This window comes from Salvelinus sp. IW2-2015, linkage group LG31 (assembly GCF_002910315.2).
Source record: "Salvelinus sp. IW2-2015 linkage group LG31, ASM291031v2, whole genome shotgun sequence".
Classification (NCBI taxonomy): Eukaryota; Metazoa; Chordata; class Actinopteri; order Salmoniformes; family Salmonidae; genus Salvelinus; species Salvelinus sp. IW2-2015.
In genome coordinates this window covers 25941065-25956477 of record NC_036870.1, presented here as the reverse complement: position 1 = coordinate 25956477, position 15413 = coordinate 25941065, and the positions used below count along the sequence as shown (strand labels likewise).

Sequence of the window (15413 nt, the reverse complement as noted above, 5' to 3'; positions counted from 1 at the left end):
GACTGACTTGTTAGTCTTCCATGCCACCAGGGTCGTATTCATTTGGCACCAAGCGGAATAAAAGGGTCTGAAAGATTGAGGGACGTCCTGTTTCATTCCATACGTCGTGCCTCAATGAATACGATGGGGGTGAACAGAAAGGTCAAGTTGAGGACAAGGATATATCTCTGCTGTCTGTCTCTTGACTGCTCTGAGTACTGGGGTGAAATCGATACATTGAAGAGGACGAAGTCCCAACGTGGGCCCACGCCCCACGGAGCAGCACGGAATAAGGTTCTGACTCCTTTACTATAGACGTTTACAATAGAAGAAGGTTGAGGCGGGGGTCAGGGGTGGTGGTGGGTTCAATGATGTGTGGATTTTAAACTAGCTTAAAGGTTCTCATGCTTGCTCTGTGGTCCGTGCAGCATTTGCCCCACCCTTCTGAGCCAAACCATTCCCCCCTCCCTGTTCTCTCTCTCGCTCCATTCCTCTAGGTTAATCACACTCACAGCTGTTGGTCTAAAGCAGCTCAATCTGGGATGGACTTTTCACTGAAAGCCGAGCGAGCGCTCGCTCTCTCTCGCGCTCTTTCTCTCTGATGGTGGTAACAGTGAAGAGTGGGTAGAAAAACAACGGATTTGTTGTGCTTCCCAAATGGCACCCTATTCCCTACACTACTAGTGTGGCATTTAGGATGGAAAGAAACTTGCTGAGAGGTCATGGTCACCTAGCTCTGAAATCTGTTTTATGTACAGTATTAGATTATTTAAATTAAGCTTATATTTTACAGGGTTTTAGTTTTTCATTTTAATATTCAGAGCCCATGACTACTTTTTGTGAATGAAGTATTGCATGGGTATTTTTTGTTTTTATCACCACCTGAAAGACCAGCCAGGCCAGACAGAAGATGCACTTATGAATTTTTATCGCAGAATGTTGTTGCATTCTGGGTCTGACACAACCACTTGTCTGTGTTCGTGCACGTTTGCGCGTGCGTCAACTTATCCTGGTATGTTGTAAGGAGAGGTGTAGGATGTTCTTTCTGTGTTGCTCGTTAGTCCTCTTAACCTGTCTAGCCCCGGGGATCCGCTAGCGGAACTCCTCCCACATTCYACTGAAAAGGCAGAGYGCGAAATTCAAAAAATATTTTTGAGAAATATTTAACTTTCACACATTAACAAGTCCAATACAGCAAATGAAAGAAACATCTTGTGAATCCAGTCAACATGTCCGATTTTAAAAATGTTTTACAGCGAAAACACCACGTATATTTATGTTAGCTCACCACCAAATACAAAAAAGCACAGACATTTCTTTCACAGCATAGGTAGCTTGCAGAAAACTAACCAAGAATCAACCAAACTAACCAAGAAACAACTTCATCAGATGACAGTCTTATAACATGTTACACAATAAATCTATGTTTTGTTCGAAGAATGTGCATATTTGAGCTATAAATCAGTTTTACATTGCAGCTACCGTCACAGCTACCGTCACAAATAGCACCGAAGCAGCCAGAGTAATTATAGAGACCAACGTGAAATACCTAAATACTCATCATAAAACATTTCTGAAAAATGCATGGTGTACAGCAAATGAAAGACAAGCATCTTGTGAATCCAGCCAATATTTCAGATTTTTTCAAGTGTTTTACAGCGAAAACACAATATAGCATTATATTAGCTTACCACAATAGCCAGAAACACAAGCCATTTACCAGCAGCAAAAGTTAGCGATCGTAACAAACCAGCAAAAGATATATCATTTTTGACTAACCTTGATAAGCTTCATCAGATGACAGTCCTATAACATCAGGTTATACATACACTTATGTTTTGTTCGAAAATGTGCATATTTAGAGCTGAAATCAGTGGTTATACATTGTGCTAACGTAGCATCTTTTTCCCAGAATGTCCGGATATTTTTCTAAAACTCACCTATTCTGACCAAATAACTTCATAAACATGACTAAAAAATACATGTTGTATAGGAAATGATAGATGCACTAGTTCTTAATGCAATCGCCGTGTTAGAATTCAAAAAATAACTTCATTACGACATCCAGCTTACGTTATAGCGAGAGCGTGCCCAAAATCTGGGCGCAAACTAATAGTACACATGTTCGACAGATATATGAAATAGCATCATAAAATGGGTCCTACTTTTGATGATCTTCCATCAGAATGTTGTACAAGGGGTCCTTTGTCGGGAACAATCGTTGGTTGGTTTTAGAATGGCCTTTTTCCCTCGTGAATTAGCAAGCAAAACTAGCCAAGTGCCGCTAAGCTCTCCTTCGTGAACAAACGCAGTGAACGGAACACGCAAAAACTCCCGAAAAAATTTCAATAATCTGATTAAACTATATTGAAAAAACATACTTTACGATGATATTGTCACATTTATCAAATAAAATCAAAGCCGGAGATATTACACGTCTATAGGGAAAGCTTTTCAGAAGCCAAAGCTGATGTCCATCCCGCGTCATCCTGAACAGAGGAAATTGGGGTCCTGTCATTCCAAGAGGCCTCTTTTCACCATAGAAAGAGCTAGAGATCCCATTTCATCCCTCACAGCCTATTGACATCTAGTGGAAGGCGTATGAAGTGCATGTATAGTCATAAATCTCAAGCAAAATGATAGGGAGGGCCTGGAACAGAGCCTCGATTTGAGATTTTTCACTTTCTGACAGGAAGTTTGCTGCAAAATGAGTTCTGTTTTACTCACAGATATAATTCAAACGGTTTTAGAAACTTGAGAGTGTTTTCTATCCAATAGTAATAATAATATGCATATTGTACGAGCAAGAATAGAGTACGAGGCCGTTTAAATTGGGCACGATTTTACATACAGATAACTGACAAAATAAAGGAAACACTTGAGTTAGTGAGGGACAGCGTTTTCCATCAACAAAACACCAAATTATGGAATTGCTCGTGGAAGAATAGTGTCACGTCCCTCCAATAGAGTTCCAGACACTTGTAGAATCTATGCCAAGGTGCATTGAAGCTGTTCTGGTGGCTCATTGTGGCCCAACACCCTATTAAAAAACTATGTTGGTGTTTCCTTTATTTTTGTCAATTACCTGCATCTACTGTACCATGGTAGAACTTCTGACAAAGCCTACGTTCATGTGCATCAGTAGCTACCACTGTAGCCAGGCCATGGATGAGTGAACAGATGGATGAATTCTGCACCTGACTGAATGCCTTTAACTCGCTACTGTTTTCTCTTGTCAGTTGCCATACGGCATCAGTGCCACGTTTGCATTGAAATCTGACGTGTCGTGATCCTTGATGAGGTATTTAAAAGAAGTTGAGTGAATGGAAAGTGTTGGTGTAGAATAAAAAGCAGTACTTCATGTTGAGCCTGTCATGTACCTACAGATGGACAATATACACCAACAGTAAAGCCTTCTTTCAGACAACACTTCTTTGCGTGTATTTTCAAATTCTGCTATGTTAGCTAAGTTTATACACAGGAATGTTAGGTTTCTTTGAAACCTTGGAGGTACTGTAGCCTAAACACAACAGTCCAAATTGTACAGATTTAAGGAAACAATGAATTGCTTCATATCCAGTTGTTGAATCGTTTTGATACAATTTTGAGCCATTGGTTATAGTGGCCATTATTCGACACCCCTTAAATGTGTAAATCAACTGCTTAAAGCTTGATGTTAAGGCAATGTTGCAAATATTGTAAGTGTACATTAAGACTGCAAATTAGTGAATTTTTCTTTTTTTTCTTTCAAATTTTATCTGTAAATGTTCTGTGCCATGGAAGGTTAATGGACTTGGGTTGTACACTGTTGATTTACTTTAGGTTCATCTAGCTTCTCAATCAAATGAAATCAATACCATAGATTGGTCTGACGGGTCTTGGCACTAGGGGTTATTCAGAAGACTATTGTGCATCCCAAAGGGCACCCTATTCCCTATGTAATACACTACTTTTGATCAGGGTCTATAGGGACATACAGTATGTCACCTATTTGCTTGTAAACTCAAAACATGACTCATTTTGATGAATTGATTTATTGATGAAGGATGTTGGTAAAAGGATCTGACTAAATGTATGGCAATAATACAGAATTCTGTTCAGTGTCAACCTGTTTTTCCACCTGAGAAACACTTTGATACAGATTTTTTTTTTCTATTTTGATTTAGAGTATTTTGATTTTCTGTATGTTATTCACTATTGGGGATGTATCTTTTTAAATTGGTTTTGGTTCAAATTGAAAGAAGCAACAACTAGGTTTACATTTTTATTAATTTGTGACATCTTAATGTGAGTTGTACCCATTTTATTTATAGATACTTTTTATTTGTATTCTACATTGTCAATAATACAAACCTTCCTAAAAATCTTGTCTGACTTCCTTGTCTTAACAGTGAGGGCCAGTTTCCCGGACACAGATTAAGCCTCGTCCTGGACTGAAATGTATGCTCAATGGAGATTTTCCATTGTGTTTCTTATCTCTGCATTAACACTATCAAAGTTGCCCTCAGGTGAACACCAGCAAGAAAGTGTATGTGAGGCAGACTAAAAATGTCATGGCGACGGACAATGGTGGCTGAGCTGGAAGAGACGTGTCCAAAGCTCTGGCCAAAGACAGACTCCAGTGGTAGAAGATCTTTGCTGTTTTATGTCCCACCAAGGATGAGCGGGATTAAGGAAGTAACTAATGCAACAACCTGGAGAGATTCAAAACTTAGAATTTTTCAATTTACATTATTCTACAAAATTCTTGCAACCAATAGAATGAGAGATATTGAGATGGAGATCTTCCCAGCTCTGCAGGTTTTGCTGTGAGGAGGCAGGCATTAGATCATTTAGTTTGGTACTGTCCAGCTATAGCTCGTTTTTGGTTACAGATCCAGCAATGGCTGAAGAATTGCAACATTTACCTAGAACTAACGCTGCAGATCGCATTACTGGGTGATTTGAAAAGTCATAGTCAATCGATCAATAATCATTTTAGCCAAACATTTTCTTTTAATTTAGCATCTTTTAAAGCTATGAGAATAGAAAGGTTCAGTACTTTTGCGAAGCATCACAGCACAGTTGAAAAAATATGGCAAGTAGAAATGCAAAAAGGATGGTGTTAAGAGCTAGATGGGAGGGACTAATAAGATAACCAATGTAAAACATACAGGGTCTGTAAAATGTATATAGGTTCAGAAATGTTGTGAAATAGCAGTTACAAATAGAAACCAAACAGGATGGACATCAGAAATAGAGGAAGGCCAGGACTAAAAACAAACTAAATATAATTTCTGTAAAATGTGTATAGTATGTCTAAACTGAAGGTAGATTGTTTATTAGTTTACTCCAATTGGGGAGGGGTGGTAGGGTTTGCGGGGAATAATGAAGGTACAGTATATTCAAAAAAAAATGTGTGAATGTGTGTATATAAAAAAATATATATCTGGGGGATTGGAAATGATGCAGACAATACATTGATGGAAGCAACAACCTATCTGCAATATTAAAGCTGATCCAACCCCTGAAAAAAAATGACCCGGAGAGAGCGAGTGGGCACTTCTGACCTTCCACAGATGGGCTGAACAGATTACTATAATACGTGTGCTGGGGGTCTGGTGCTACAGTTGCAGCCGTTGAACACAATTGACAGCAAATTTAAACCAAATGTATTTTTACTGTTATGTGACAGAAAATGAGCATTTAAATTTTTATTTGATCAGACTTGACGAGCGTCTCTGTCCATCTCCGTTTCCCTCTAAACATGAGCATTGTACAAGGAAAGTAAAATACTAACATGATATTGTTAATGGCATCATATAATTTCTAGAACATATGCACAAAATATTTCAAAATATCCTATGAATGTAGCATTTGTTATTCATGATCAGGCTGGTATACACACACACACACACACACACACAGTCGACTACTGATAAATGCAGCTGTTTAGGATTGTGGTGACCGTGTGCATTAAATAAGAGCACACAGTTATGAGTGTAATTTAATTGGGACTGGTAAAACTGTATTGCACTTAAACAGCTTGCTCTCATACTAAGTGCACTTATCATGAGTTTACTGTACTCTGCACCACTCGCTCACATACATAAGGGCACACTGACGGACACTAGCGTCGAGTATGCACTGCTGCGGCATGCAGATTGGGACAGATGTAGTGTCTCTGGGCCCTGGTCAGAAGTTGTGCACTACATAGGAAATTGGGTGCTATATAGCCCCACAATGGAGGTGTCATAATACCCATAAAACCTAGCGGTCAAACGGGGTGATGGTTCCAATCCTTTTGCTACCATTCATTTTTCCCATATGGGATTTTCGAAACACTTAAAATAAGGACTGTCTTTTATGTAGGCTTACCCTGGTGTGACGTTTTGATAATCATTTAAATCTCTCTAGGACAAGGTGACTTATCAATATATTCGGCTCTACTCTCAGATTCGAAAATGCTAATTAGGGTCAAAGTAGACATCATGCAAAACTACAAATCCCTGCAAGCTCCTGCACGTCATCTCTCGCTGACACCTTTGCTAACAGGTATTGTTTTAATGTAAAACTTCCACAAGACAGTTCACAGAATTGTCCATTTAATGAAATTTTGCCAATTTATTCATTACTACATTTAGCTAACATTAGATTGTTAATCCAGAGATTCTTACCTTTGCCTCAATTCGGCATTCTCTTCCAGATCATCATGACATTTATAGTTCTTTATGACACCCACATTAGCAGCTAATTAGCATTTCATTTTGGGGGGGATAAATCCAAGCAAATATATGGATAAAAGTCACCTTGTACTAGAGAGATTTACACGGTTATCAAAACGTCACACCAGGGTAAGCCTACATGAAACACAGCCCTTATAAGTGTTTTTAAAATCCCCTATGGGAAAAATGAATGGTGGAAAAACGATTGGAACCTTTTCCCTRTTTGACCGCTAGGTTTGATGTCTATTATGACTCATGCAGTGGTACTCTATTTAGGATGTAGACATAGAAAAACACTTGGCTTAAAGGGACACGGACAGACAGAAAGCAGCTCCACCACTGTCTCTTGGGCTTCTCTCGTCACAAGTTCAGTGCTTCAGCCACTTTCCTCTCCTCAGGAATACCATTTACCTAGAATGGAGAATAAAATACCTTATTCAAACATATTGCATCATATCATTTATCTTGATCTAATATAAATATCGATTGTTTACAGGTTCTGAGACTGAATATTTTAACAATGGGAATATGGTAACTACATTTTAACTACTTTACTACTGTGGAAAGTGGAGGGCACTCAACCAASAAAAGTTGAGGTGCAACCAAAAAATGTGATCATCATTCAAAAAGAAAAGGGGCAACGCTCGCTCGACATTAATAACCTTTCATTTTATTTAAACAATTATTAAAAGCTTGACGTTTCAGCCATTGATGAAGGCCGAAACTTCAATCTTTTAATAGTTGTTTAAATAAAAGTATTTTAATGGTGAGCGAGCGCTGCGCATTCTCCATTTCAACTTGTTTACTAATGTTACATTAAGTACAAAGTAAAATAGTCTCTTATATAGTTGGCAATGATAAAATTATACATCGAAGCAAAGGCAGACCAGTATACTTACCTCCAGTCTCCGAAATGTTGACATACAATAATTATCTCTATCTCCTTTGTTAGCAATAAAATGAACAGACAGAGCAGTGAGTTAGACTGGGCAGGGAGTTAGACTGGGCAGGGAGTTAGACTGAGCAGAGGGCTCTCTTGCAGTTCATTGACATGCACACAAGGAGGAGCTAAAGTCTAGTTAGACACAGTCACTACAGAACTGTAGGTGGGGTAAAGAATGAACAAAAATCTAAACGCAACATGCAACAATTTCAAAGATTTGAATGAGTTACAGTTCATATGAGAAAATCAGTCAATTTAAATAAATAAATTAGGCCCTAATCTATGGATTTCACATGACAGGGGCATGGATCAGCAAACCAGTCAGTATCTGGTGTGACCACTATTTGCCTCATGCAACGCRACACATCTCCTTTGCATAAAGTTGATCAGGCTGTTGATTATGGCCTGTGGAATGTTGTCCCACTCCTCTTCAATGGCTGTGCAAAGTTGCTGGATATTGGTAGGAACTGGAACACGCTGTCGTACATGTCGATCCAGAGCATCCCAAACATGCTCAACGGGTGGTGCGTATCTGGTGAGTATGCAGGCCATGGATGAACTGGGACATTTTCAACTTYCAGGAATTGTGTACAGATCCTTATCATTCTGAAACATGAGGTGATGGCGGTGGATGAGCTGCACGGCAATGGGCCTCAGGATCTTGTCACAGTATCTCTGTCCATTCAAATTGCCATTGATAAAATGCAATTGTGTTTGTTGTCCACAGCTTATGCCTGCCTGCCCATACCACAACCCCACTGCCACCATGGGGCACTCCAGCATGCCAGTGGCCATCAAAGGTGAGCATTTGCCCACTGAAGTCAGTTACGATGCTGAACTGCAGTCAGGTCAAGACCCTTGTGAGGACGACGAGCACGCAGATGAGCTACCCTGCGACAGTTTCTGACAGTTTGTTTCATCAGCTGTCGGGGTGGCCGGTCTTAGACGATCCAGCAGGTGAAGAAGCCAGATGTGGAGGTCCTGGGCTGGCGTGGTTACACGTGGTCTGCGGTTGTGAGGCTGGTTGTACGTACTGCCAAATTCTCTAAAATGGCGTTGGAGGCGGCTTATGGTAGAGAAATTAACATTCAATGCTCTGGCAACAGCTCTGGTGGACATTCCTGCAGTCAGCATACTAATTGCACGCTCACTCAAAACTTGAAACATCTGTGGCATTGTGTTGTGTGACAAAACTGAACATTTTAGAGTGGCCCCTTTTATTGTCCCCAGGACCAAGTGCACCTGTGTAATGATCATGCTGTTTAATCAGCTTCTTGATATACCACACCTGTAAGGTGGATGGATTATCTTGGCAAAGGAGAAATGCTCACTAACATTGGTGTMGACAAATTTGTGCACAAAATGTGAGAAATACGTTTTTTGTGCGTATGGAACATTTCTGGGATCTTTTATTTCAGCTCATGAAACATGGRACCAACACTTTACATGTTGAGTTTATCTTGTTGTTCAGTATAGTTTGGAAAGGAGCAAAAGTAGGCTATAAAGACTATTCTGACATCAGACAACCCAAGGACACACATTCTTTATAATACAACTTTTGACATCCCCTTAGGGAAATGAGGACCTACTTCCTGGCTATCATGTTCAACTTTAACAGAGAGGAAAATCATTACTGCAATATCTATGCAGACTCTCAGATCAGAAATACCCCCATATGTTTTAACTTGAAGTAACTAATCACAATTGCATTTATATTTCTGTACAGTGTGTTTGGTTGATCTGGATAAAAAGATAAAAGCAGGAAAGACAACTATTGCAAACTCAAATTGATTCATAGGCCTATTACATCCTATCAAATGGATTCACACATGATATGTAAGATACTATTAACATGGACCATCAAGCTATTTGATTCTCTATTTTAGTTCACTTGGGGGTATGTGAAACTGTGTATGAAATAATTTTATGAATCTTTTGAATCTGACCTTATTGTCATTATCTCAATAAAAGTTATAGCACAAGAATATGTGAAATCAGGTAATGGGATGATCTCGAGCCGCTAGCGAGCGCTTTTACCGGTCCGTTAGCGGATATGGAAGGTTAGTCACGTAACCACTGTTCTAGTAACTAAAGGACACATTCAGCTGACTGAGGGAAACACAACACGTGCATTCAGAATATTGCAGCGAGCCGACAATTAAGTTGCAGAAAGACGAATGGGTCTCGCAAGACGTGCAATGACTATGCCTGGGCTAGATGATTGAGGATGATCCTGATTAAGTCCACGGTGTCATATTACTCAGCGAGAGACCTTAATGTATCATTTTCATTGGTTCAAGAGATAATAAAAGAATCGTACTAAAGCAGGAGTCAATACTAACCTGATGGCTGTTGCTGTGGTATCTGAATCTGGTTCTGCAGGTTTCTGAAATTAGAGAACATCTGATTATTAGAGCATTAAACGTTGCAGAGCATTGTCTAGAGTCTAAGCCAGTTTGACAAAAGTCTCATTTATGTTTTTGCTTAGTACAAACTGTATTAGGACAACATTGTGTGTGTGAGAGAGAAAGAGAGAGAGAGAGAGAAAGGGAGAGCAAGAACGAGAGAGATCCAGATCCAGAGAATTAGACCAAAGTTCTCAATTGGTACTGCAGACACTACAATTACTTAGGTTTAAAAATAAGCTCAACTGGACACCTAAATGATGCACTGAATTAACTGAGAAAACACACAGGGCATTCTACGCCATAAAAAAACCAATTCCTATTGAAATACCTATTAAAATTTGGCTAAAACTAATCGAATGTGTCATTGAACCAATTGCACTGTATGGCAGTGAGGTGTGGGGTCCACTTGTAAAACAAGATTTCACCCAATGGGACAAACACCCCATTGAAACCCTGCATGCAGAGTTCTGTAAGATTCTCCTACATGTCCCGAGGAAAACTACAATCCACTAATAATGAAAACTCAAAAAAGAGCAATTAAGTTTTGGAAACATCTAAAATACAGTGACACCTCTCATATCATTACCAAGCCCTGCAATACCAAGAGCTGAGTAAAGAAAAGAGTCCCTTCATCCAGCTGGTCCTGAGGCTGAGTTCACAAACCTGTTCTACTAACACACTGAAGCCTCAGGACCAGAACATCCAATCAATCAGATCAAAACAAATTACAACACAGTCAAAACAAAACTACATTACTTACATTACTTATTGGGAAACACAAGCACAAAGCAAAATGCAGTGCTATCTGGCCCTAAATCGACAGTACACCGTAGCAAACTATTTTACCATGGTTACTGATCAAAACTTTAGAAAAACCTTGACAAAGTACAGGCTCAGTGAGCACAGCCTTGCCATTGAGAAGGGTAGACAGGAAAACATGGCTGCCTGTAGAGGAAAGGCTGTGCAACCACTGCACCACAGCAGAACCTGAGACAGAGCTGCATTTCCTGACAAAATGTCAAAAATATAAAACAATTACAGAGTGTCACTTCCCCAAATTTGAAACCCTTATTCAAGGTTTCAAAGACCTCTCTTATGATAATAGGCTGCCTGTCCTGTTGGGGGAGGACGCAGCGAGCTGTGGGTTGGCAGCGCACTACATTGCTGCCTGCCATAAGAGAGAGAGAGATAGATAATGAGAGAAAGAGAGAGAGAGATGGTGCCAGGAGGAAAGAGATTGTGTGCATCTGTTCTTCTATGTGTTTATGTCCCTGCATGTGTGTTTGTAAACTCTAGCCAGGACTCACGTCTGTGTCTGCATCAGGGGCATGCTGGTTGTCTCGTAGTTGTCTGGGTGTATAGGGGGCACCACCTCCCCACTTTGGCTGAAGACAGGCAGGGTGGAGAGGGGCCAGGAGATCTCCCTGTTCTTAGACATGCTCCGCAGCTCCTTGGTCGACTTCTGGATGGAGCTGTGATGTACTAACTGGATACTGAGGAGAGAAGAGACGGACAGAAAAATACACCATAAATGGACCATCTGAGCTCTTATCATCTCAGTCAACAGGCACACTGTTGTGTACTGTACATACCTGCATTAAGGAATACATAAGAACATAGGAAATATTTTGACAGCATTTGGTGTGTTTCTTCTTGGTAGGAGGAAACTGTGTTGTGTCGTTACTATTGGTCATTTGCCATTTGCTGAGTCTAGAGGAGGTTGTTTGAGAGTATTTCTCCTCTCCCTTTCATACTCTCTCCCCCCCTCCATCTCTCCCCCCTCCCTCTCTCTCTAAACAAACCTGGTCTGAGATTTCCCTGCTTCAGTTACAGAACTATAGACGTTCCCCTTCTATACTCAACCATTAGAGGTGGTGAACCAATATCTGACCCTGGATCTGTGGTTAAGATCAACTTCCTTTCTTAACATGCCCCTGCAGCTTTGAGCAGCTAATTGGATGATGGTATGTAAACACACAGATGACAGTATGGATGGACATGAGCATGTCACCATGGCGATTTGAAAGCAAAAGGTGAAAGGGAAAACCAACTGAAAGGTCGGGGGTTCAAAGAAGAACCAAAACAGATCAAACTCAAAAGAAAAGAGAAACACAGGAGAGGATAAACACTTACTCTGGTGTTTGCATGTTTCTTTTATCCCTAGAAACAAAACAAAATGAATGAATTAAATACTAATATTAATAGTTAAAAGACATTCACACTGAAGTGAATGGAGAGCACGTGGCATTGGATGGATGGATGGATGAATGGTAAAGGCGAACAGTACTGCATGGACACACTGAGTGGTAGGGSGTTGGAGGGGACAGTCTCCCAGCCTGTAAATGAGGATGGGGGGTTGGAGGAGCAATATAATGGTTGATTGACCATCTATGTCATGATGATTGTGCTAATAACCATCAAAATGAGTATGAGAAATCGACCTGAAACAGAACAGTGTAACGTATGGAGAACATACATGGACCATAAAACTGGATGGTTATTGACAAGCTGCGCTTCCAGAATATTTAACCTCTTGACGTCCATCTATAGTGGCCCAGTAGCATAACTAAACATCCCTTAACTCCCACTGAGGGTCGGTGACACTGCACTCAGACTAATCAGTCTATCCCTCAGGATCTGAGAACCCCCACGTGACAATTCAAAAGAAAAGTCCAACTGTAAACGTGTATCTCCTCAACTCACATCAAAACAACACTATACTTTTGGTTCCATCTCCTCTTTAAAAGTGTAGACCTAAATGTGTGTTTAGTGTGTGTGTTGTGTCTGCGTGTGTTTTAGTCTGTGTGTGTCTCTTTCTGTCAGAAGTGAAAGCTGCACACTTACACCCCTTCTCGCCGACAGCACATGGAGTAACCCAGGATGGTGAAGAGGACCATGGCCACGGCCGAGGGCACCGCCAACGTGATGAGGAAGTCGGCAAAGAAGTCCCTGCTCTTCAGAGACTCTGATGGGGGGTTGTACTCCCCGATGTCAGGCAGAACCCCTGTACCTGGGTCCGGACGGTTACTGTGGATCATGACCACCTTGGTGATGTCCACCTGGAGAAGAGAAAGGTTCAATCAGCACTTCATTTACTATAGATATTAGGGTGGTAAAATTCCATTAATTTCCCCAAAATGCAGAATTCTTCCAGAAATCCCAGTTGGAGCGTTCCCAGGTTTCCTGCTTATTCCCTCCTGATTCCAGTAATGTTCCAACATGATTTCTGGACAACCTGGACATTTTGGGAAAGTTACCAGAATTTGGAACCCTAAAAGATATATAGTATTAGCAGGGTGGCTGGGAAAATACATTGAACAAAAATATAAACGCAACATGTAAAGTGTTGGTCCCATGTTTCATGTTTCATGAGTTAAATAAATGATCCCAAAAATGTTCCATGCATAAAAAGCTTATTTCTCTCAAATTTTGTACACAAATTTGTTTACATCCCTGCTAGTTAGCATTTCTCCTTTGCCAAGATAATCCATCCACCTGACAGATGTGGCATATCAAGAAGCAGAATAAACAGCATGATCATTACACAGGTGCACCTTGTGCTGGGGACAATAAAAGGCCACACTAAAATATGCAATTTTGTCACACAACATAATGCCACAGATGTCTCAAGTTTTCAGGGAGTGCGCAATTGGCATGCTGACTGCAGGAATGTCCACCAGAGCTGTTGCCAGAGAATTTAATGTTTATTTCTCTACCATAAGCCACCTCCAATGTCATTTTTGAGAATTTGGCAGTACATCCAACCGGCCTCACAACCGCAGACCACGTGTATGGCGTCGTGTGGGCGAGCGGTTTGCTGATGTCAACGTTGTGAACAAAGTGCCCCATTGGGGTGGTGGGGTTATGGTATGGGCAGGCATAAGCTACGGACAATGAACACAATTGCATTTTATCAATGGCAATTTGAATGCACAGAGATACAGTGACGAGATCCTGAGGCCCATTGTCGTGCCATTCATCTGCTGCCATCACCTCATGTTTCAGCATTATAATTCACAGCCCCATGTCGCAAGGATCTGTACACAATTCCTGGATGCTGAAAATGTCCCAGTTCTTCCATGGCCTGCACACTCACCAGACATGTCACCCATTGAGCATGTTTGAGATGCTCTGGATCGACGTGTAATCAGTGTGTTCCAGTTCCCGCCAATATCCAGCAACTTTGCACAGCCATTGAAGAGGAGCGGAACAATCAACAGCCTGATCAACTCTACGTGAAGGAGATGTGTCGTGCTGCATGAGGCAAATGGTGGTCACACCAGATACTGACTGGTTTTCTGATCCATGCCCCTACCTTTTTTCTTTAAAGGTATCTGTGAACAAGTGAACAACAGATGCATATTATATATATATTATATATWTTTTTTTACTTTTATTTAACTCGGCAAGTCAGTTAAGAAAAATTCTTATTTACAATGACGGCCTACACCGGCCAAACCCGGACAACACTGGGCAAATTGTGCGCCGTCCTATGGGACTCCCAACCACGGCTGGTTGTGATACAGCCTGGATATCTGTATTCCCAGTCATAGATTAGGGCCTAATGAATTTATTTAAATTGACTGATTTCCTTATATGAACTGTAACTCAGTAAAATCTTTGAAATGGTTGCGTTTATATTTTTGTTCAGTATACATGCCTAAATATCACTAAATATATATTTTCTTCTGAAGATTGTGGATTGGCTGTGTTCGTGTATGCGTGTATATGACATAACACACACACAAACACATACACACTATAATTTTTCGTTTGATATGGTCAGAGAACAGGTCAAGAGGTCACACCATGGTTCCAGGGTCCTGTCCAATCCTCACCAGGTTGATCTTGCACCAGTCAATGTCGAACTGGGCCCTGAACTTCTTGTCACAGCTGATGACAGGCTCCATCTCCTGGCTGCAGCGCAGCTGGTTGTGGGGGTTCTCTACCTCCCTCAGGCAGGAAGAGAACTGCACGTCTGCCCCCACCATCACATACACACTGGAGAGCGAGGCAGGGAGTTAGACACTGGCTTACAGGTGGCTGGTGGCCCCTTAATTGGGGAGGCTCATTGAAATGGCAGGGACGTAATAAATGGAATGGGATCAAATACATCAACAACGTGGTTTCCATTCCATTCACTCCATTCCAGACATTATTATGAGCCATCCTCCCCTCAGCAGCCTCCTGTGGTATACAGGTATAATGACAGAGAGACAGTTAGTGGTATATCTGATAATACAGGTATAATGACAGTATCAGATTATACCACGAACTGTCTCCTCTGTCCATGATACCTGTATTATATACTCATATAACCACCAAACTGTCTCCCTTCATTTATACCCTGTTATTTATCAAGATATACCGACGAACTGT

At 40.9% G+C, this 15413-nt stretch overlaps 1 protein-coding gene across 1 annotated transcript in view; it reads right to left on the bottom strand.

The window, feature by feature from the left end:
* Positions 1-4951: 4951 nt before the first annotated feature.
* The window catches only part of LOC111956060 (epsilon-sarcoglycan), a 26313-nt gene continuing 15851 nt past the window's right edge, over positions 4952-15413 (bottom strand). Inside the window, 7 exon segments of the mRNA XM_023976475.3 lie at positions 4952-7094; positions 7583-7626; positions 9969-10012; positions 11342-11527; positions 12168-12194; positions 12879-13093; positions 14873-15035. Of these exon segments, the coding sequence (XP_023832243.2) occupies positions 7044-7094; positions 7583-7626; positions 9969-10012; positions 11342-11527; positions 12168-12194; positions 12879-13093; positions 14873-15035 (730 nt within the window). The 3' untranslated portion in view covers positions 4952-7043.